Below are 25,441 nucleotides of genomic sequence, written 5' to 3' on the forward strand. Positions count from 1 at the left end.
TTCCTTACAATTATCACTATTGATATGATATTGAATCTTAATTACAAAATATACTCTTACCAAATTATTTAATATCATTTTATTATATAAATTTTTATTTATATTTAATTTATTTTGTTATTTACTTTTGCTTAATGATTTTTGCCTTTATTGTTGTTATTGTTTTTTATGATAATTGTTATTATTGTGAATTAATATTTAGTATTAGTAAATTATAATTACAATATAAGGTTTATTTAGTATTATTTTTAATGTTAATAATTTTTTATATACATTTTTACTATAAATAAATWAATAAATAATATACTGTATTATAAAATGTTAATATACATGTAATTTTAATTAGCGTTAAGAAAATTTTAAAAAATTATTAAATTTTTGTAGCGATAATCAAATTTAACGAAATGAGATCCCCGTTCAGCAATCATAACAGTAACTGCATTAGTAGTGGCCGTCGGAATCTCCGGTATAACAGAAGCATCAATTACTCTCAAGTTATTGACACCAATTACTTTAAGTCGAGAGTCGACCACTTTATCAGCGCTTTCATCTGATCCCATACGACACGTTCCCACATAATCACCAGTACTTAATGTTAGAGATTTGATCATACATTTGATATACGATTCAGTAAATAATGTTTCGTTAAATGTTTCTTTTGGTTCAACTGATTGATTATTCATAAGATAAGGTTCACATCCAGGAACTAATGTTACAAAAGGGATGGGAGATAATTGCTGAAGAGGTTTTGAATTGACGATTCTCATGGATTCTTTCATTGCCTCGACTAATATATTTAAATCACTTGAATCGGATAAATAATTTGTATGAATCAAAGGTTGATCTAATGGATTGGCACTACTAAGTCGAACCCATCCTCTGCTTTTAGGTCGTAAAAGTATTGGCCAAACAGTGAATTGCGGTGAACTAGAGTAAGGGCCGTAAAATTGATTCCACACTTCTTTCTTAAGTCCAATTCTTTGCTCTACGACATCACCATTTGTTTCTCTCCCAGGACTTGTCGTGGATGTCATAAGCATAATATCAGGCCATTCAATGTTAGAGTTGGTATACTTAGACTGTAATATAGTGGCCGCATATTTGCTTTGACTTAACGGTCCTTTTCCTTAATTAAATTACGGTAATATTTTACTGTATTTATTAATTACAAGATTATAAATAAACTAATAATTAGAAAATATATAAGACATTGATTTACCAGAATTGAAGTATTGATTTAAACTTTGGACAGTAAGTGGTTCTTCTAATGTAGAGTTAACTGTAAAGTGGAGTCCATAAGAGCCGATATGATCGTGAAAGTTGAGGCCAACCGGTAAGTCTGATATTACGGGTATCTTATGTTCTTCTAAATGAGGTTTAGGTCCAATACCTGATAACATCATTAATTTAGCGGAATTGATAGTTCCGGCAGAAATAATAACTTCTTGTTTGGCATAAACAGCAAAATTATGCCAATTTCTTATAAAGTTTACACCAATTGCTGTATTATTTTCAAACAAGATTTGTGTTACCAAAGCATTGGCCAATATGTGTAGGTTTGGTCTATCAATGTTAGGCTCTAAATATGCCGTTGCAGTCGATACTCGTCTTCCTTCTCTGGTATTAGTCTGAAGTACAGAAGCGCCCAAATAGTCGGCATTTAAATCACTTATTTTATGTCCGCTTAAATGAGAGCCAAAAATCCACGACTGAAGCAATCGATTGTATTGATTATTATTGCTTATAACAAGTGGTCCGTTGACTCCATAATAACCACTTTTGGAGAGTTCGGCATCACTTTGATTCTCTGCTCTTATAAAAAACGGAAACACATCCCTCCACGACCAACCCTTTAGTCCTAAATTTTTATATAATTAGTATTACTTATTATTATTGTTATAGACTTAAATTACCGGATTTTTCCCAATTGTCAAAATCAATGGGATTACCGCGCAAATAAATCATACGATTTATAGAGGATGTGCCGCCAACTACTCGTCCACTCGAGAGGACACACTTATGATCGTTCATCGATAGACACGATTCGTTCTGTGGTATTGACATAAACTTCCAGTCCATTATTGTATTCAATAATGAATCACTTAATCCGGGTGTATTTGAGACGACCGTTTCCGATCCACCGGCCTCTATAAGCAAAACAGTAACTTTTGGATCTTCAGAAAGTCGGGCGGCCACTACCGAACCGGAAGTGCCGGCGCCCACTATTATATAATCATAAAATGTTTTCCATTCATTTCGAGCCGAGATTTTGTCATAAGATTTTTGCTTATAATAAATGATTGACGAATAGGTAAAGATTGAAAAGACAAAAGTTCGGACATCACTCAATCTCATCGCTCATTCAATCGGTTTTTAACAAAACTTTCATCAAATTTTATGTTTGTCTCAAATATTATTCTGGTTATGAAAAAAGTCAACTTTAACTCAAACATTGTTTTTTTAATCATATTCTGTCAAAAAAAAAGTTGATTTACAAGTTGTCTGAATCACAATCACTTCCGTATCGCTAAAAATACAAGTCATATATTTATATTATAATATATATATATTATATTGTAGACATTCACTTAACTGTAATAAAATGCAATTAATGTTAGTTTTTACAGACAAAAAATATTATTCTTAAATTAAATTTAATAATTTTTAAAATATTTTCTATGATTTAAATTATGTTTAAAAGATAATTATTTTATCATAAATAAACACAATGAAAACTATAAATAGTTTATTATGAGTCTAGATTAACGCGAATATAGTTTAATAAGTACCGTATAATTTTATTTTACTGTATATTTTATAAATTACCGATCGGTAATGTGATTAAAATTTATGAAATGATTGTTTTTGTGTAAAATGTTTGAAAAGTGAATTTTGATGAATTTTATTAATAGCATATTTAATGAATATTTTTTAATTGATAATATTATATAAACTAATATATATATAATTAAATCATAAATGAGATGCTTTTTTTAAAACCAAAGATAGCTATCATTAGATTTCAATGTTATAGACTTCTATTTCTTCATCGAGTGGTTGGCTTAACATTTCCGGATGACATTTCTGTTGGTGACGATTAACATGACTCGACTTTACGAATCGTTTAGTACATCCATTGTATCCGCACTCAAAGTTCTTCTCTCCCGTGTGTGTCTGATATCAAACAAACAAAATATTATTAACCTTTCGTCGAGTTTATCATCAAAATGATACCTTTTTATGATTGGTAACATAGCTCATGGAAACTGCTTTATAGGTACAGTTAGGCCAATCACAAACAAATGGTTTGATGTCTGCGTGTGCCATCATATGCTTACGTAAATGACATGACTATTGATATATTGAAATAACAATCATATAAATATATAATTGCATTAAATAGTCAATTAAGCCATACTTGTAAAAACTTTTTGTTACATCCGGGCCACTCACACACAAAAGCTTTGACACCCTCGTGAACAGCTTTCTTGTGGTCAGTAAGAGCTCCTTTAAGTCTAAACTTCCACTCACAACCCGGCCAATCGCACCTATTGATTGTCAAGTCATTTCAATTTCAAATAATATAGTATAACATTACATACACATATGGCTTCTCTCCCGTATGGGTTCGCATATGTGATTTAAGGCCTGGTTTTTGGCTATAAAATACAAAATAAATTACCGGTAATTAAATTTTATAATTATAATATATTACACGATATACCTAAACGATTGTTCACATCCGGGCCAATTGCATCTGTAATATATCTAAATTAATATTTGTATAAAAACAATAGTTTACTAACGCATAGGGTTTTTCTCCGGTATGACTCCGCAAATGTAATTTCAATTGTTGTGATTGTGGAAATCGCATCTCACATGACGGCCAATTGCACCTGTATTTGGAAAAATATATTATAAGTATAATGAAAACACAATATGAAAAATGAAAGTCAACCCAAACCTGTATGGTTTCTCTCCGGTGTGCAATTTCTTGTGATCCCAAAGATTAGATCTATATTTGGCTACATATTCACAGCCTTCAAAAGGACAGGGATAACGACGAGTGGCTGTTTTAAGCTGAGAAGTTAATGGTTGTCTCATTTCATACTTTTTGGGTCGACCTCTCTTTGGTGCCGTTTCGTTGTCACTATTAGGTCGAATCACTTTAAGTTCCAGATGTGAGGGTAAATCTTTCTTAAGTTTAGTTCGAGTTTGAATAGAGCGCTCCGTCTCAACCATTTTAACCTTACTTTTGCTAACTCTAGTCCTCTGAGGCTTTAAAACAAGAGTTGTCTTATCTTCGTTGTTTTCTTCGTTATTAACTTCAGACAAATCTCCAGCTTCTCCACCAGTTTCTCCATCAGCCACTGTCTCTTCCTCCAAGTCATTGTCACCACCACTCTGTTCAGCGTTCGAGTCATTATTCTGTCCATCGGTAGACTCTTTTTTCGGTGTTCTGTCCAATGCATTGCTGTGTCTGTATAATCATGTGATTTCAATAAATATAAATTAATGTTTAATAATATTAGAGATAATTATCATATTATTAGTATATTATTATCAATATTTAAATTTTAAAAAAATAATTGCAAGTATAATAACTCCCAATTATTGTCATTCAAATTATGTTTCAATAAAAAGCATTTAAATAAATAATAAATTAATAAGTAATCAATTGATGAAAGAGTTGTCGATCACTCCTTAATCTCGTAACGTAGTTATGAGTTATCAATAACTTATGATAGATGTGTTCATCGACTATAATACCTCTTTAAGAAGTGTGTCTTCACTTTGTCGATAGTGTCGAACCTCTTGGAGCAGAAGCGACACGAATACATAGTTAGCATCACTTCGACGGCTTCGGCTATCACTAAGTCTGGTCACAGAAAACAAATAAAATCATGAGATATATGAGTGCCGATTGTCTATTAAGTGTCAAATAAGTTATACCATCGCCTTCTTGATTGGTTTCATCAATGCTGTCGATCGACGGATCCATCACTTGTACCAAATGTGCTGAAGTGGTCAATAAGTGGTCAATCGGTAGATAAATATAAACAAATTAATCACTGAGTGGTCACTACTTATGTCACTAAATATAATAACAGTTTATTTGTTCTCTCATTTTATTATCAATTCATTTCTATACAAACATAACAATTATATACACAATATTTCATACTTTTTCATACATAACGTCAATGTTATATACAATATAAATGGTACCAATTGTTATCAAACAAACAATACAATCTTAATATACAGTAGTGACAGCTAATGATTGGTTCAATGATTTTACAATTAAACCAATTATATGTTTAGCGCTTAATATAAATTTAATAATATATTGACAATAATTAAATAAATGATTGCATTACTAATTCAAGTCAAATGGTGTGACTCGAGTTTTCAATAAACACTTTTCATTAATTAAAGTCAATAATATTGTAATAGATGTACAGTATTGGCATCAGTTAAGTATACGGTCTTTTGAATAATTACAAGAAAGTCATATATTTTAATAGATAATAATAGAGTATATGTATTACATTGTTGTAACTCATATTCAAATGTCATATTATAGGTATTAATACCAGGGTTTTAAAGAAATAAATGCCTGCCATTTTAAATTGCTAAAAAGCAACTGTATTTATAAAAATAATATAGTTTATTATAGAAATAATAAAATATTTACAATTAATATACTTATTTCCAAGAATATATTACCTTTTAATTAAAGGTATTCAAAACAAAAATACAAACAAATATATCGAACAAATAATGTTTTATAAATTAATTAATAATATAAAATTAAAATAATAAGTATCACTATCTGAAAATTAATGCCCTGGGAATGGCAGAGGCAGTACAGACATTTGGCAAAAGTGGCATCTATTGTTTATGCCTACCATTTTTAAAACCCTGATTAATACATAACTAAATAAAAAAGTTATGTAAATATTAATTTTACAAAATAGTGTTTTGTATTAATAGCAGCTCTAGTCTTGTAGTAGAGACCGAAAACTGACCTGATTTTTCAGGTCAGGTAAAAGTTAGGGCTCGGGTCAGGTCAGGTCATGTCAGGTCATGTCAGATCATGTCAGGTCATGTCAGATCATGTCAGGTCATGTCAGATCATGTCAGAGATTTTAAACATTTAACAGGTTGTTAGCACTGACTACAAGTTTAGGACATTTTTAATGTTGTTTTTAGGCATTTATAATGTCTAAAAAGGTTTACTGGTTGTATTAATAGATTATTAACATTAAAATGGTTGTAATCGTACCGAAAGTACTGTACATTATATGTTAAGTGACGGCCGGTCATCAATACAGCCGATCCGATGATATTTGTTATTTAATTTATAGTTAAATTAATAAATAGTTTTGTTTGATTGCTGTGTTGTGTCGCCTATTGCCGAATGATTGGATGCCGACGGTTGGGTTACCGGTCGGCCAAACATCTGAGTTCCTCAAACATGCAGTTAAAACCTCTCTCCTAACCCACTGGTGGTTCAGGAGGTTTGTCTAACAGCTTTAGGCATGAGGTAAGGTATGGGTGAAAAACTTTTGGCTCTTTAATGCATTGAATGTTGTAATCAATATAATTAGTCTTAGGTTCCGAACATCACGTTTGCTAAGACTGTATAAACACGACTATTCATACAAATTAATACAAAACTATAAATTTTATATAATTTTTATAATTTAATGATAAAATCATATATTTTTATCATAATTAGTTACATCACAACAAATCTCGATATAATTCAATATATATTTTGATAACACTTTATATAAATAATACAATATTTATAAACATATGATTATAACTGACATTTTATTTTCAACCAAAATATTGTATTATTTTATGAATTATTATTATTAAAATAAAAAATTATTTATCATATGTTGAAATTGTTTTCATATTGAATTGTATTGTGAAAGTGATAAACATGTTTTCATATAATTTTTATATATTATATAATGTATTTATTTTTAAATTTTGATAGTTTTTTGTAATCTTTATCTTTGATTCAATTATTTTTTATTGTCTCCGATTTTGGCCAAACTTAACCATATATTAAGCATAAAAAAATTAAAAATTGTAATACAAAAATGTACAAAAATTTTGGTTACATTGTAACGGGAATGAAGTTATTTTAAATAATGTAAACTTATTTTATTTACTCATAACTTTTAAATAATTAAAATATTTTCACTAATAATTACTGATAAACAATAATTTTTTTGACGAATTATGCCAATTATATATTAAAAGTTTTTTTTAAATAATTAATTAAACTAATTATTAGATATTTTTTGAAAGATATAGTTAGAGTAACTTAGAGTATAATAATCTTATTTTAATCTATAATTGTTTTATACAGTATTTTATTAATAATTATTATCATACATTATTCAATATAATAAAATATTTTATGATAATTTTGTAATAGAAATGTTTGAAAATTAATTTTTCAAAAGTACACAAATAGTAAAAAAATATTAACTTATTTCAAAGTTTTTTATTTCTAAAATACTTACAGTTAGTTAAAGTTTTTAAACTGTTTCCTCCGCTACTAAAACTTATTATATAATAATATATTAAATACAGTATTTTACATTATATGATAAATTTATATAAAATATTATTTGTATTCAAAACAAATTCAATAAATAGGGAATTTTAATATAACAAAAAATAATTTTATATATAAATAATTTGTTACTAACTAAGAATTATTTATTTGAAATAATTATTTATAAAATAAAAAAGTATGAAAATTTTGTAAGAATTTTAAAAATTAATAAATATTTTCTAATTTTAAAATATTAACAATTCCTTAATTTTTTCAGAAATTAATTGCTTTGTAAGTTATATAAATAGTTATTCTCTGGAAAATATTATTTTAAATTATTTCATTTATTTCATTAGTCGTTTATTTAAAATTAGTAAATTTTAAATCAATGAATCTATTACTAGTAGTATTGATAACAATTATATTATACATAAATTTAATATATTGTTATGGATATTATCCATGTTCTCAATATCCATGGACTGATGATTGTAATCCATATTATTATAAACCTTCATCTATTAAACCTAATGATCGATATAATAATGAATTTTGTAATTTTGAACTACAAAATGATTGTGGATTTAAATCACAGGACAATCTGATTAAGTTTCAATTGAAGGATACGGTGCCTGAAGTTAATGCACAGGGAGTCATGATATTGGAAATACCTAACAATTATGACAAACATTGTGGTTATGGCTCACGACTTATTAGTCCTCTTTATCACTCTTATGGATTCTCAGAGGTTTTTATAATAACTATTATTGAATTTTTAAATTATTATCAAATTTATATTTTAAGGCCTGTTTTGCGATGAGATTTATCGTTAAAGGAAAAGCTATTAATAGTATAAAAATCTTTCAGCACTTTGACCGATGGATTTGTATTTATTATATCAACCATTTCAATGACAATTGGATAAAAGCAAGAGTCAGAGTGGATATAAAAACAGGTGATCCAAAGTTCTTCATCGAAGTCATAGCTGATCCCAAATTTAATGATGGATTTGTAGCAATTGATTCAATTGAATTAAACTATGATCGTTGTTAACAATATCGATAATTAACTAACAATAAACTAATAAAAATTGTGTAATTATTTGTAAACATTTATTATAAAATATTATGAAAAAACATGTTATTATAATGTATTTGCGACCAAATTTTAGCAAAAAAAATAATAAAAGCATAAAATTTAAAATTTTTAATATTTTGGTTAAACTAAATATTACATAAAAATAGCCAAATAAGTAAATAACTAATTTTTTTAATAAGTATTAAATTATAAATAATATTAAATGAAGTAATATATAAGTGATTATCAAAATTTTTATTATATTTCAAATTACAAACACCACAATCACACACCCACTCACTCACTGACCCACTCTCCCAAACACACACACACCCACTCACTGACCCCCTCACTGACCCACTCACTGACCCACTCACTGACCCACTCTCCCACACATTCACCCACTCATTCATATAAGAAATTGATTCAATCAATAGATGTCTCTAATTATAACATTTTGTTGTTTATGTCAACAAAAGTCACATTTGTTTTCATTTAAATGAATTAAGAAATGATTTTGAATTTATTGAAATACAAACATGTTTTACGACAAACAATTGAAGGCATTAATTGTCTTAAATGTTGGATCAGATGCAACACAAACTCAATACACAGTCATTTGATTGGCAAACAGTTTGATGACTTAAGTGTCGACACATTCACTGAATTGATTACCAGCGATGACATCAAAGACAAGATTGAGATAATATTAAATGAATACGAATATGAAAAGTATACGACTCTTCGGGTGCCTACAACCATCACCATCGATGCAATGAAAGATCTCATTGCCATCAACGACATCATCGATAGGAAAAAAATGATTAAGTTTTTGTTTACCAAAGAATTACAGAAAAATAAGTCGAAAAATAAGCGAAAAGAATTATCACTGAAGTATTGGCAAATCAAAGATGAGACCTACAAGAAGATTAGCTCTGAAAGGACTGGCATTTGGGATAATAATCAACAATTAATATATGGTTTATGGCATAACACACTCTTTAGCAAAGTTATGAAGTCTTCAATCTCTCGGATGCAAAACCATCGATTAAGAAGAGCCGCAATGTTTGGTCAAAAACTGATCATTGATTTAGCTTTTGATGATTACATGAAATTACATGAAATACGGCTTTTGTTGAAACAATTATCAATTATATATCATTACAACAAATATGAAACTCAAGAGCCGTTTGATTTGCATTTCACTAATTGTGATCCAAATTCTGTTGTCGTAAAAGAGATGTCGAGATTCTTCCAGAATTACAATTCTCCTAATTTTTTGGCTTCAATTCATTCTCAGTCTTATTTAGACTTATTTCCAAAACAACAATTAGTTTATCTGAGTCCACACTCGAGGAATGTGTTGAATACGTTTAACATCAATGATATCTATATAATCGGTGGTCTTATTGACAAAACATCTCGAGGACCTCTCACGTCCATCAAAGCACACAAAGATACCATTCGTACGGCTCGTCTTCCATTAGACGAACACATAATCTGGAAGATGGGATCAAAGTCATTGTGTCTCAACCATATTGTTGCCATTCTTCACGACATTAAAATGACTGGTGACTGGAGAACTACTTTGAAGAATAATGTACCACAAAGAAAGCAAAAGGATGTCAATGAAATTGAATTTGAAGATACATTAAGGATACAAAAATATAAAAGATTTCAAAGACAAAACAACTATTGAATTAATGAAACATTTTTATAATTATTACAATTTGTTAAACTTGACAATAATTATATAAATAAATAAATTTCATTTACCGTTTGTAAGCGCAAATAATGCCAGCGATTAAATGTGAAACCATTGGGTAAAATGTGAATTTCTAACCCATTACAAAATGATTGGTTAATGAATTATCAAATTATTCAAGTTTTTTGAATGTCTGTAATTAATCCCCTTTAAAATATGCCATCTATTGACCGGTGTATATATATATTGGCCTACAAATGGGTAATTTTCAATTTAATTACCGATCGGAAGCTTATTACTGTATTAATTATTATTCAATTTTAAATTATATATACAATAATAATTATTGCTAATAATAGCTGACCTTTAAATAGTTTTTCATTGCAATAGACCGGTGCTATATATTGTCTGATTTCCTAATCATTTTGTGATGTTATTATATGTGGGCTAAACACTGATTTGATTGGAGAAGTAAATGATTTAATTATTATTTTAAATGTTTATTATTAACTTGAATATTATTCAATGAATAATTAATATTAAATATAGCGATAACTTATTAACATTTGCTAGAAGTAGTTGACTTGATTTTGCAATATTTAAAAAATTGTTATTAAAATAAAATACTTTATTTCATGTATACAATTTTAAATAAGATTTATATAATTTTTAAGTTATAAAATATATATATTTTTTAAATTACAGATAATAAATTTATTTTTACTTCAATATACATTTAAATTAATAATTAGCACATTATAATAAATTAATAAAAATTTAAATAAATATACCTAAATTAATTTTTATACAATAAAATTTATTATAAAAATTGTGAATTAAAAAATATTATTTAATAATTGTAACTTTTGTAATTGTAGTCATTGAAACACAACACAACACAATCTATATTTCATTATTTGTATAAAATTAATTTATATTAATTTTTTAATTTAATTAAAGGCAAATTTTACAAATAATTAAAAAATATTTTGTATGTGACTGTAAACATATTAAAACCAGTTGAGAATGCTAAAAAGCATTTCCATACGAACTCCTTATCCAAAGTAAATTTTACTGATGTTGGGTATCAAATGATTTAGTATGACAAAATAAACTCAACTATAGTCATGTGAGTTATCAAATGATTCAGTATGACAAAATAAATTCAACTATAGTCATATGTGGTATCAAATGATTCAGTATGACAAAATAAACTCAACTATAGTCATATGTGGTATCAAATGATTCAGTATGACAAAATAAACTCAACTATAGTCATATGTGGTATCAAATGATTCAGTATGACAAAATAAACTCAACTATAGTCATATGTGGTATCAAATGATTTAGTATGACAAAATAAACTCATTTTTAATTCTCTACAAAATTCTTAACGTTAAAATTTTTAACTAATTTTTTTCTTTGACCGCCATTTTTTCTATCTTCCCGAAGAGATATCAAAATTTTAAAGCATATTTTTTATGCTTGTTTTTGATGCTTTATTCAAATCTATACTCAAAAATTTTTACCTAAAATTTTTTTGACTGGCCGCCATTTTCTCTATGTTCCCTAAGAGATATAAAAATTTTAATGCTGATCCCTTATACCTTATTTTTGATGCTTAATCCAAATCTGAAGTCATAATTTAAAAATTCAATAAAAAGCGGACGGAAGGACATATAGAATTCAGATACGTATTCCTTTCAGGAGTTCGTGATAAAACAATTCAATCGATTTATGAATTTGGTATTATTATAATATATTAATATAAATTACTATTGAAATATTAATATTTAATATTTATTTAATATTATTATTGTTACAGTATATACAGTATATACAACAAAAGACTATTAATCGACTTTAAATCTAATAATACAATAATATTAGTAATAATAGCTTTATTTTTAAATACTTGTTTCTATCATTTTGTTATCAATCGTTATTTTGTTAACATTTTTGTTATCTTCAAACAATACAAACAAAAATTATTAATAAAAAAGTACATAAATCAAGCAATGGGTCAGACAATGATAATGGATTTGAAGGAAATTCAAGCAGAAAAATGATACCATTTTTCATAGATATCTCAAATCATTACATTTAATTTATTTGTTTTAAGTTTTCATTATTTGGTATAAATATCTGAAATACAATATATATATTTTGATTGTCTATCTGTATAATCGACTATTAATTGATATATATTTATTCTAATGTCTATTAGTGTAGTAATGATTGACTCGCAGTTAAAAAAGTATTTAAAGAAAGATATTAATTGCAAATATGATGACATCATTGAATTTCATTTAATAATAGTATTAAAAGCATTAATTTTAATTAAAACTATTTTCAAAAATTTTCACAAAATAGAAAGTATCAACAATAAGATAAACTAAATTAGATGTGAAACTATTTTTAATAAAGATTTTAATAATTGAAATAAAATTAAAATGAAATAAGAATTATGAAAATATTATATTAAAATATTGATACTTTTGTTATATTAGATTTTTATAATTATTTTATTTTTTATATATTTGATATTTCAAGCTTATATATTTTTGCATTCAAATCTTCATTTTTTCTAAACTTTTGTAAAATTAAATATTTAATTATTAATTTGAGAAAATATTTTGAGAGTATTGATAAAATAAGTTGCAAATATTTTATAGGGAATTTATAGGGAATTTATAGGGAATTTATAGGGAATTTATAGGGAATTTATAGGGAATTTATAGGGAATTTATAGGGAATTTATAGGGAATTTATAGGGAATTTATAGGGAATTTATAGGGAATTTATAGGGAATTTATAGGGAATTTATAGGGAATTTATAGGGAATTTATAGGGAATTTATAGGGAATTTATAGGGAATTTATAGGGAATTTATAGGGAATTTATAAGGAATTTATTGGCGAATTTATTGGCGAATTTAGTAGTAATTTATACAAATTTGGTAAAAAATTGTCGTTTAACAATGTAATAAAAATTTTTCACCCCTATACCCCTATACCCCTATACCTCGAGATTTTTGCCATTTTACTACACCCTATACCCCCTGAGATCGAAAACCTTTAGTAACCCTGATATATATTTATATATAATATTTACTAACAATATTTAGTAGATATCAGAAATTTATTTTATATAAGATATTATTTTTATTTCTAAAGAATTTCTAATTATAATTATTGACTATAAAATTGAAACCAATCTTTGAAATTGCATTAATTTTTTGAGTTTATTGTTGACATAAATACTGACTTTCAATAAGAAATTTAAGAAATAGGTATTGAAGTGAAAGATATCTCAAGAATTAACGATTAACTGAAAAGACTGTTAAAGAATGCTTTATTGCAATCAATTCAAAGCAAACAACAATTSAATTCTTGTATTCAATTTGTTAATGTTATCGTATTTTTAAAACACTTTTCAAATAAAATAATATTCTACTATATTATCAAATAAATTATATTATAAATTCAATTGCTAAAGAATAATCTAAAAATAAAATAATTAAATTAAATACTACAAAAACATATCATTAGTTTATATTAAAAACAGTTATATATTAATATTAAAATTTCTTAATACCTATAATGTAATAATCTAAATGTAATTATTTTTCATAAAGTTTTAATTCATTAATCTCTAATTTAATAAATGTTTTATTTATATTATTATTATTTTTCTTTAAAAGTAGTTTAAATTAAAAAATGTTATTTTATTGAATATATGACTATTGATACTAAACATGAAAGATAAATATACTTTTATTAACACTATTAAAAAATACATAAAATAACTTTACAAATACTTATAATTTTGATAACTTATAATGAATTTAGGCAAAAAATAAAATAAAATACATTAAACATAAATGGTTTTTAAAGACTAAATATAATCATTTATGAGAAAACTTTGTTTATGCGTTGATTTGCAAAAATTTATAAACCATTGAATCAAATTATAAAATATTGATAAGAGATAAGAAAACCGGTCAATGATCGCAACATTTACGCAAACTCTCTGTTTATAACAAAACAATTAAAATGATTTCAAGTGATGTGGATATTGATTGCATTAGTATATCGTGTATTTGATAACATTTTTTTGCTAAATAAGGACTTAATTAGACCAATAACTTAACAAATGGCACAAATCAATATCAATTGGATATATTTTATTTTGTAATTAAAATAATTCATAGTTCATTACTATTTATTATTTGTTTGGCAGAAAAATAAATCTATTATATTAATAGATTAAAATTAAACATTATACATAATATACAGTATTATTGTATGTAAATGTGATAAAATAGAGATTTTCGAACAAACTTTTTTTTGAAAAAAGTAGTTCACTGAAATCTATGTGTGTGTGTGTGTGTGTCTGTAGCTTTCAAGTTGCGAATTTTAAAATTTTGATTTCAGTTTCGGTTATATCATCAAAAATAAGGTATAGAGTACATTCATTAAAATTTTGATATCTCTTCGGGAACATAGAGAAAATGGGGGCTAAAGTAAAAAAATTTAGGTAAAAATTTTTAACGTTTAGAATTGCATAGAGAATCAAAAATAAGATATAATAAATCAAAATTATTTTTTTGTATTTTAAAAAATGGCGGCTAGTATAAAATAAATGTAACTATAATAAATTTTAACGTTTAAAATTGCATAAAGCATCGAAAATAAGATATTAAATTAAAATTATTTTTTTTTCAAAAAATGGCGGCAAAGTATAAATAATTAAATGTATGGTAATGTATGGTAATGTATGGTAATGTATGGTAATGTATGGTAATGTATGGTAATGTATGGTAATGTATGGTAATGTATGGTAATGTATGGTAATGTAATGTATGGTAATGTAATGTATGGTAATGTATGGTAATGTATGGTAATGTATGGTAATGTATGGTAATGTATGGTAATGTATGGTAATGTATGGTAATGTATGGTAATGTATGTAATTCTAAGTTTATATTAATATAAAAGTAATAGAGTAAATTATTTTATAATTTTGTTTTATACTAACATGACAAATATTAAGTTTATTTTGTATAACTAAATTATTTGATACCCGAAATAACGATATGACTATAGTTGAATTTACTTTCTTATTCTGAAATTTAATACCCAACATGACTATATTTGAGTTTATTTTGCCATGATGAATCATTAGACACCCTAAATGAGTATAGTTGAATTTAATTTCTCATTCTGTATCATTTCATACCCAACATGACTATAGTTAAGTTTATTTTGTCATGCTCAATCATTTGATACACAACATGCCTATAGTTGAATTTATTTTGCCATGCTGAAGCATTAGATACCCTACATGAGTATAGTTGAATTTAATTTCTCATTCTGTATCATTTCATACCCAACATGCCTATAGTTGAGTTTATTTTGTCATGCTCAATCATTAAATACCCTACATGCCTATAGATGAATTTAATTTCACATTCTGAATCATTTATCTCTAATAATTTTAAATTATTATTCTATAATAAAGTGCGAACATATTTTATGCCATCAAAGTTTGTTCATGGCAATGCTTATAGCATTTTCAACTGGTTTGTATATGAAATATGAATCAAGATAACATTTTAAGACATTTGTTTTGTCTGTTTGTTTGTCTGTCTGTCTGTCTGTATGCGTGCACATTTCATCAACAACCATATTTTAATTCAAATGTAAAAATGTATTGTTTTATTTTCATTTTTTATTGAAAGCAATGTTATTTCTATGGGAAATTTTAAATGATTATTGAGGTCAAGTAGATTTTGAGGACAAAGAGGCAGGTATTGTGGAATTACATTTTACTATATTATATGAGTCATAGGGCACCGGGAGGTTAGCTACCTGTGCTAAATTTTTGTAAAATTTTCTCAAATGCAAAAATTTTCAATTTGTATTAAAATTTTCAATTTTTTCAAAAATTTTATATTTTTTAAATTGTATTAATTTAATTATTGCACGAGAAAAATAATTTGTTTATTTATTATTTATCATTAAATACATAACAATTTTAATAAATCGCGTGATTTAATAAATATTTAATAATCACGTAATTTAATAAATATTTAATAAACGCGTGAAATATAAATTTAAATATCACTTTGTTTTCATTTTGACTACAAATTTGTTTTCATTTGCTATTTTCATCAATATTGCTATCATTTGCCTTACCTTCGAGGAATCAATTGGACATTTGGATTTATTTTATAAGAGAAGTATACTTAAACTATTTAATTTTGATAAATTTTTCCTATTATAACATAACAGATAAAGATATAAGGATTTTTTTGAATAACGTTTAAACAAGTGTTTACATAATGGAACCAAATCTGGATCAGTTGGAAGCGTCATTGACTGACATTTCACTTACAAACATCAGCCAATTTCCTATGGAATACAATGTGACACCGAGTAAATTAAGAAGATTAATGGAAACAACAGAAGAAAGAGAGAAAAGACTTGAAGCCAATAGACAACGCGACACAAATAGAAGGTTGAATGAATCTCAAATGGAAAGAGAACGGCGACTAAAATCGAATCGTTTACGAAATATTGACTGTCGATTAAATGAGACACAAGAAGAAAGAAATTTGAGACTTGAAACCGATACTCTACGCGTAACACAAAGACGAATGAATGAGACACAAGAAGAAAGAAATTTGAGACTTGAAACCGATACTCTACGCGTAACACAAAGACGAATGAATGAGACACAAGAAGAAAGAAATTTGAGACTTGAAACCGATACTCTACGCGTAACACAAAGACGAATGAATGAGACATTAATAATTAATAATTAAATATATTTAACAATTCTAATAAATCACGTGATTTAATAATTATTTAATAAACACGTGAATTAAAAATTTAAAAAATACTATTAAAACAGTTTATCTCAAAAACAGTTAATTTTTGTTATTAAATAATTGATTCACTTCTATGTTGTCTTCATTGAATTCTTCATCATTGAAATCTACGGAATTCAATGATATCATATCAATGTCATCCATCTCTAAATTTATATCACTGGTCATAAATGATTAGTAGATCCAATAAGATAAGGAAACGAAGTATAATTTGTTAATAACAAAAATTAACTGTTTTTGAGATAAACTGTTTTAATAGTATTTTTTAAATTTTTAATTCACGTGTTTATTAAATATTTATTAAATCACGTGATTTATTAGAATTGTTAAATATATTTAATTATTAATTATTAATGTTAAACAATATCTTTTTTCATGAAAATGTATTTTATGTAAATATTTATTCAATATTAATCTCGAGTTTATATTAAAAATCGAGTGTTTCTACATATGTATTCTATTCTACAATATAAAAAATTATAAATATTGATAAGCAGTTTTAAAGACGTTTCTATTGATTGTGTTACGCGTAAATTATCAGATTCAAGTCTTAATTTATATTGTAAATACATATGTATTCTACAATAAAAAAAATAAAATTTTAAATATTGATAAGCAGTTTTAAAGACGTTTCTTTTGATAGCATAAATTTATTTTCCATTATATTGTAACTACATATGAATTATACAATATAACTAAAAATAAAAAATTAAAAATATTGATAACAGTTTTAAAGACGTTTCTCTTGATTGCGTAAATTTATTTTTACATATATTGTAACTGTATATGTAAACAACATTATACTAAAAAATCATCAAATTTTAATAGCGCGAACTTTTTTTATTGACGATTTTATTGATAGCATAAATTTATTTTCCATTATATTGTAACTACATAAGAATTATACAATATAACTAAAAATAAAAAATTATAAATATTGATAAGCAGTTTTAAAGACGTTTCTCTTGATTGCGTAAATTTATTTTTACATATATTGTAACTGTATATGTAAACAACATTATACCAAAAAATCATCAATTTTTAATAGCGCGAACTTTTTTATAGATGTTTTTATGGATAGTATAAATTTATTTTTACTTAGATTTTAACTACATATGTATTCTACAATCTAACTAAAAAAATAAAAATTCTAATATTGCTTAACAGTTTCAAAGACGTTTTTTATGATTGCGTAAATTTATTTTTACATATATTGTAACTTTACATGTATACAACATTATACCAAAAAATCATTAATTTTTAATAGCGCGAACTTTTTTTATAGACGTTTATATGGATAGCATAAATTTATTTTTACATAGATTTTAACTACATATGTATTCTACAATCTAACTAAAAAAATAAAAATTCTAATATTGCTTAACAGTTTCAAAGACGTTTTTTATGATTGCGTAAATTTATTTTTACATATATTGTAACTTTACATGTATACAACATTATACAAAAAAATCATTAATTTTTAATAGCGCGAACTTTTTTTATAGACGTTTATATGGATAGCATAAATTTATTTTTACTTAGATTTTAACTACATATGTATTCTACATTTTAACTAAAAAATTTTAATATTGCTTAACAGTTTCAAAGACGTTTCTCTTGATTGCGTAAATTTATTTTTACATATATTGTAACTGTACATGTATACAACATTATAGCAAAAAAATCATCAATTTTTAATAGCGCGAACTTTTTTTATAGACGTTTATATGGATAGCATAAATATAGCAAAATAGTCATTTATAATCAGAATTATAATTGTAGTTGACTATTGTATATGTATATCTATAGGTCTCATTATAAAGAATTTTGTTAAGCAATTAGTAAGAGTATGCAATACTATACATGTTGCGCGGGTAAAACTAGTACTTTATTAAGTTTATTATTTTTATTGTATTTTTAAATTAAATAAATATAAATAATTTATTGTTTGTATTATCGCATGTAAAACTAATAAAAATATAAAATAATGATTAAATTAAACATAAAAAATATTTATTAATAAATTTTATTTCTAATTATTAATATATTTTAATAAACTTTTTATAATGATTTTTATAGTAAAATAGTCATTTTAAATTATAATTTAAATTACTACAATATTTTTAATTAATATAACTTAAAAATAATCAGTACATATGTCAATAAGTATATATCAATAAATTTAGTAACAATTGTTGTAAAGATTGAAAATATAATTAATTATAAATTAAAAATAGAAATATGTCTTATTATTACTTTAATATATTTATCATTTAGTTATTGAAGCGATGAAAACACAATATAATAAATATTCGTGTTTTTTATACTCATTTTTAATTAAATTCATAGTAATTTCATACTTTATATCTGCTATAAAACTATTTTGTTTTTAGAGTTTAAGAAAAAATAAAAGTGAGTGAATGAATGCGAAGAGAGAGAGAGAGAGAGAGAGAGAGAGAAAGAAAGAGAGAGAGAGAGAGAGTATGAGTAGTGAATAATTAGATAAAAACTGCAATTAGTGAAATGATATATCACTATACTGTATTGTATAAATAAGATATCTATATTTATATATATATAAATTTAAAAATTAAAGATAAATATATATTCAAAATAAAAAAAAATAATTCAATTAATACATTATAAATTTGTATAATTAAAAAATAAAGCTTTTAAATTATATTTAAATGTATATTTAAATATATGTTTAAATTGTCAATATATTAAAAAACACTGAAAGTTTGCAATTAAATTTATCTTAATTATCTATTTATCAAAGAGATAGTATAGCTTAAAATATAAACGAGTCATTGAATATATTGTTTATGGTTTTTAGTTCACATTTTTTACAAAAAAAAATCAAAAGTATTTTTTAAAGCTTATTGCTCTCTAAAGACATGTCCCGGCTTTAGGACCACATATATAAGATATGAGCTATGAATAAATATAATGAGAATCAGGTATAAGACTAGAAAATGTCTATAACTTTAGTCCATAAAGAATAGGAATAATGACTTTAAACAGAGAATATTCTTTGACTGAATCCATGAAAAACAAGTTTTGTCTAAAATAAAGGTTCAAAAGACAAGTTTATTGAAATAAACAATAAAAACTTAAAGAGTGGGCACTTATATAAAGTGCACTCAATATAAATGTAGACCATTTGATACCACAATCAATAAAAAATATAAAGAGTTTTTTCTAAAATATTCTGTTATAAAATGATTTTTTTTTATAAAAAGAAACAAAAATAGTATCTTTTTAATTATTTTAATTATTATTTTTTAAATAAATAAAAATAAAGTATATTTTATAATATAATTCATATTAAGTTATTTGTAAGTAATTTTAAATTACAAATAATCAAAATAAAATATATAATTTTATATTATCAAAATTTTAAAAAATATATGAACTTCTTTTTATTACATAAACTTATGTATTGTATAAATTACAGTTCTATATATAAGAGCATCAAATATAGTATAAATAGCTTATTATTAAACTTTGAAAACGTATGTATTATAAAGAGTATAATAGTCATTATAAAAATTAATAAAAATAAAATAAAATTTTAATTTTTTAAAATGTTCTAAAATTAAACCTATTTTATATATAATTAAATAATGTATTTCTATAAAATCATGCATACATCACATTTAAATTGTATGAAATTATTAAAGGAGATATTAAGGTAAAAATAAAGGGAGTCTCCAATTTTCCGGGAAATATTTTATTTTCCTTCTCTTCATAATTAGAAAGAATAAATATATTTTATATTATTACAATAAATAGTACCAAAAGTTAAATATTTTGCAAAAATTTTATTGAACTAATTTAAAAATTTAAAAATAAATTTGAATTTAATAAACTTAGTGATACTATTATCAATACCACTCAAAATGCTTTTTAATATATATTTTTAAACATAATAATAAAATGTGTTGTTTAGGTTTCAATAGGTGGTAGCACAAAGAAATAGATTCCCTAGCAATTCCCAGTAGCAGGAAAAATAAGGAACTTTAAGAAAATAAAACGAGGGAGGGAATTTTCCCAAATCCTAGTTATATATAATGATTGGTAAAATCAAATTCTTGTTTTATTTTCCAAAAGTTCCTTAAGATTATATTAATGTTAAATTTTATTAAATAGTTATTTACCTAAATTTGTAAAGTCTAATGATTAAATAAAAATATTGATATGTTTGGCATAAATTACATGTTATCATATTGTCAACCCATAACTATGTCTATAACCTAACGGTTCTATTAAAGTCACAAATAATATAAGATATGACTTTTCATGCCTTTCCATCCCTTCACTCATCAGCTTAACGGAAGTCTAGCTTTTCCTGATTTATCTCATTATTATTCACCAAAAGCTGCGTAAATAGTGTCTAAGTTTATGTGATTATTGCAAACTTGAGATTATGATTGAAAATATTTGGCATTAATTCAGAAAACAATTGTTTATATGATGTTTATATAATAATGTTTATAAAGTTTAAGCAAAATATTACTTTTATTATTTTTATTATTTTATTATAAATTTTTATACTTTATTAATATTAGATATTTTTGTATTTCCTAATAATATTGATTTATATTATCTCATTATTTAATAAATTCTAATTTAGAACTTTTAAAATGTAAACATTTTTCATGAAATATAAATATTAATTTAAAACAATTTTGATTTTTCCAGTAATTATTTATAATCAAAATTATTTATTGATATAATTTTCTGGATATTTTGATTCTAAATTTAGTCTCATTTATATTTTGTGATTACATTAATTTTATTGAATTTCTTTTTTTTATAATAAGATGATTTTAATTAAATAACAAAATTATAAGCGTGTTTATTTTTAAAACTTGAATCAATTTATGAAAATATTGCATTAAATTTTTTATCTAAACATTTATGATTATTATTTTAGATATGATGAAAATGTTTTAAATTAAACAAATATTTATATTTTGTAAAATATTAACATTATTTGATTCAAACACTAATTGTGATAATTTATGCTGTTTTTATGCGCTAAACATATGATAAAAATTTGTTGATTAAAGAGAAAAATAAGTTTATTTAACTCGAATGACTGGTAATTGTGTTATTGTGTGCAAAACTATATATTTAAACTAAAATTTTGAATTAAACTACAATTTTAATGCAATACAAGTAAAATTGATTAAAATGAAAGCAATAGAAAGTATTAAAGAAAGAAAGAAAGAAAGAGAGAGAGAGAGAGAGAGAGAGAGAGAGAGAGTTAAGTATTATTTGTATGGATAGCAATTGAGTTGAATTGATGAGACTTGACTTACACTACAAGCGATTGATTGTGTGATCAAATTCCCAAACTATATAACAACAAAAAAAATATAGAAATGAGAGAAAATAGAAATAAAAGAGAAATAGAGAGATAAGAGGCAAAAGTGTTGCTGCAAATGATTGGCTAAACTCTGGGCACAGTTAACAACGATATGGTATGTTTGGGGAAAGGGATGCTGATTGGCATCGACTCACTTCACACATAGTATACCATTGAATGTGTGTTTCATTCGGTTTTTCAATGAATTGCTGAACGGATGCACAACTCGATCGAGAACTGCATCTCATGTGTTGTATATGTTATATGTTGTCATCGATTCTGTTATTAGTTGTGAACTTCAAATAACACCACAATTTTTGAAACACATAAACATAAACATAAAACCAAAAATAGTTTAATTTAAACTTTTCAATACATAAAAAGTATTTGTATGTTATGTTTCATATTACTTAAGTATAAATGTGATAACTGTTATGACATTTCTAATTTTCACTTTTACTTGATTTGAGTTTTTTGAACAAATTTTATATATACATTGGCTGTAAAAAAGGTAACTATTTAAATTTGTATCCATTTTAATGAATTTAAAATTAAAATATAAATGCTGTATTCATATCTATATTTAGTAGATAATCTACATGTAATTATATGTATAGTATAGTAATTATGAAATGTGATTATTATACCTAACAAAATATTAGTCAATTAAAGTGATAAAATTATAATAAAGTTGTTATTTTATGATTTTATTTGCAATAAGAAAATCGATATAAAAATATTTATGATAACACAAGTTATAAATTATATTACAACTAATCAAAGTTCATTAAGTCTTTTAATCTAAATTACTAGTGTTGTCAAAAAAGAAAAATTTCTAAAATAATAGAAATTTTTTTTGAAAGTTTCTAAAAGAAATTTCTGTCTATGGGATCCCCAAATTTATTATTTTGAAGCAATTCATTATAACTATAAATATTAACTAAATTTTATTATTAATATTCAAAGTAAAAAATAATTCATTTAATTACATTAAACTAAAAATATAATTCAATTATAAATAAAAATTACAAAAACTAATTATAATTAGATAATTATATGAATTTTATAAATAAGAATCCCATTAATATAGTAGTGTAGTGTATATTATGTATCATCAGTACTGTACAGAATTACAATAGCTATAGATATGTGGATCCCATAGTAACTTATAATAATAAAGTCAAATTTCTATAGAAATTTATTACTGAGAAACTTTCAAAAATTTTTSTTATAAAGTTTATTAGAAAATTTCTATTTGCCCATTTCTAAATATATCACTATTTTATCATTAATAATATTATACATTTGTATTTATATATTAATGTACTGTACAATAGTATAAAAATACTTCTGTGTTTGTAAACATTATTTGTTTATTTAATTATTTGTTATTTAATACAATATTTATTTTTTTGACAAATATCTCTAAAAAACATTTTATAAACAGTTTATTTATTAACTGATATATACTTATATATATCATAATACTACAGCATATTATTCATTAATTATGACTAATATAAAGATTTATAAATTAGCATTATGTAAATTCATATGAAATTTATAATATAACATATTAAATATTTTAATTATTTTTGACTATCTTTATCACTGTATTAATTTATGTATCATAAAGATTATTGTTAGCTTTTTTATTTGAAATAAAAAATAAATTATATGATACTTAAACTTTAAATGGTAAATATAAAAGTGATTTGTATACTAATAGTAAGTTATTTATTTAATTTTAATAAAAATATTTACAATTTATTATAATTTTGCAATATTATTTTAATTTAAATAACCATAATGTTAATTATATTATCCATAAAATAAAAAAAAATCTTACTTTTTTTGCTTTTATTCAATAAACTAGAAAACGAATATTTGAACGAATTATAAACACACTGTATGTTACAGTATTAATGTATAATGTATTTACACTATCGATATATTTTTAATAATTTAGTTTAATTTTTATTTAAATTTTAAATCATATCAATATATATTGATCTTAAATATTAAAAATATCAATTAATATTTAATTTTCTAAAAATATGTTGGGCTTTTTTCTATTTTGTGGGGTTACTAATGATAATATATAATCATTTTAGATTACACTCATTAAAATTGTTATTATTTAGATTTTAATAATTTAAACACATGTAAAAATTAAATCATGTAAAATTATAAATATATTTTTAGCATACAATATGAGAGTTTATCGTAGAATTATATTATATAATTAATAGATATTATGATAAATTAGTATACTCTGTGTTATTTCGATTAAATAAGTTTAAATTTTTACGATAATATATTTTTTGTAAAAACATTTTATATTGCAATGAAAATGATTTACGGTATATTATTAAATATGTTTTAAACATAATAGAGTAAAAAATTTATATCAAACTAAAATAATTTCCTCTTTCAAGTTTATGAATGTTTATATTTGTCATCAATTTTATCTTAAAATATGTGCTAAACATAAAAAGTAAAAATCTCATTAATAAATGTCCAAATATTTTGTATAAATATCATAATAGTGTTAATGTACTATAATATTTGATAACAATATTTTTCAATTTCCGTTAAATTTTGAAAATATAGTCCAACAAGATTTAAGTTTACATTTACATAACTAAAACAGTGTGAAATTGTATCATTATATTATATTTTGTGTGACATTTCTCATATATAAAACAACAACACATTTTCATCTACTATGGGTTACATTCAAATATTGTCCGCTTTTTATGTCAACTAAGTGACACTTTTTAAATATATTATTAATACTATCGT

General features: G+C 24.0%; 3 protein-coding genes across 3 annotated transcripts; 1 reads left to right on the plus strand and 2 right to left on the minus strand.

Annotated features, from left to right (window-relative positions):
* Positions 1 to 121: 121 nt before the first annotated feature.
* Positions 122 to 2,355, minus strand: LOC128963567 (glucose dehydrogenase [FAD, quinone]-like). The gene is made up of 4 exons (XM_054310081.1): positions 1,914 to 2,355; positions 1,220 to 1,858; positions 402 to 1,126; positions 122 to 145 (listed from the first exon to the last, which is right to left on the minus strand). Exons 1-4 carry the CDS (start codon positions 2,353 to 2,355, stop codon positions 122 to 124), a joined length of 1,830 nt encoding a protein of 609 aa, XP_054166056.1.
* Positions 2,356 to 2,968: 613 nt separating this feature from the next.
* On the minus strand, positions 2,969 to 5,146 carry LOC128963141 (zinc finger protein 501-like). The gene is made up of 9 exons (XM_054309628.1): positions 4,954 to 5,146; positions 4,771 to 4,879; positions 3,965 to 4,480; positions 3,807 to 3,896; positions 3,725 to 3,757; positions 3,603 to 3,659; positions 3,419 to 3,548; positions 3,235 to 3,351; positions 2,969 to 3,174 (listed from the first exon to the last, which is right to left on the minus strand). Exons 1-9 carry the CDS (start codon positions 5,000 to 5,002, stop codon positions 3,016 to 3,018), a joined length of 1,260 nt encoding a protein of 419 aa, XP_054165603.1. The 5' UTR covers positions 5,003 to 5,146; the 3' UTR covers positions 2,969 to 3,015.
* A 3,998-nt stretch (positions 5,147 to 9,144) lies between these two features.
* Positions 9,145 to 10,361, plus strand: LOC128963568 (mitochondrial ribonuclease P protein 1 homolog). The gene has a single exon (XM_054310083.1). It carries the CDS (start codon positions 9,174 to 9,176, stop codon positions 10,359 to 10,361), a length of 1,188 nt encoding a protein of 395 aa, XP_054166058.1. The 5' UTR covers positions 9,145 to 9,173.
* Positions 10,362 to 25,441: the final 15,080 nt, after the last annotated feature.

This window comes from Oppia nitens, unplaced genomic scaffold (genome assembly GCF_028296485.1).
Source record: "Oppia nitens isolate AA-2021 unplaced genomic scaffold, nextdenovo-longstitch-racon4-pilon3 scaffold7_pilon_pilon_pilon, whole genome shotgun sequence".
NCBI lineage: Eukaryota > Metazoa > Arthropoda > Arachnida > Sarcoptiformes > Oppiidae > Oppia > Oppia nitens.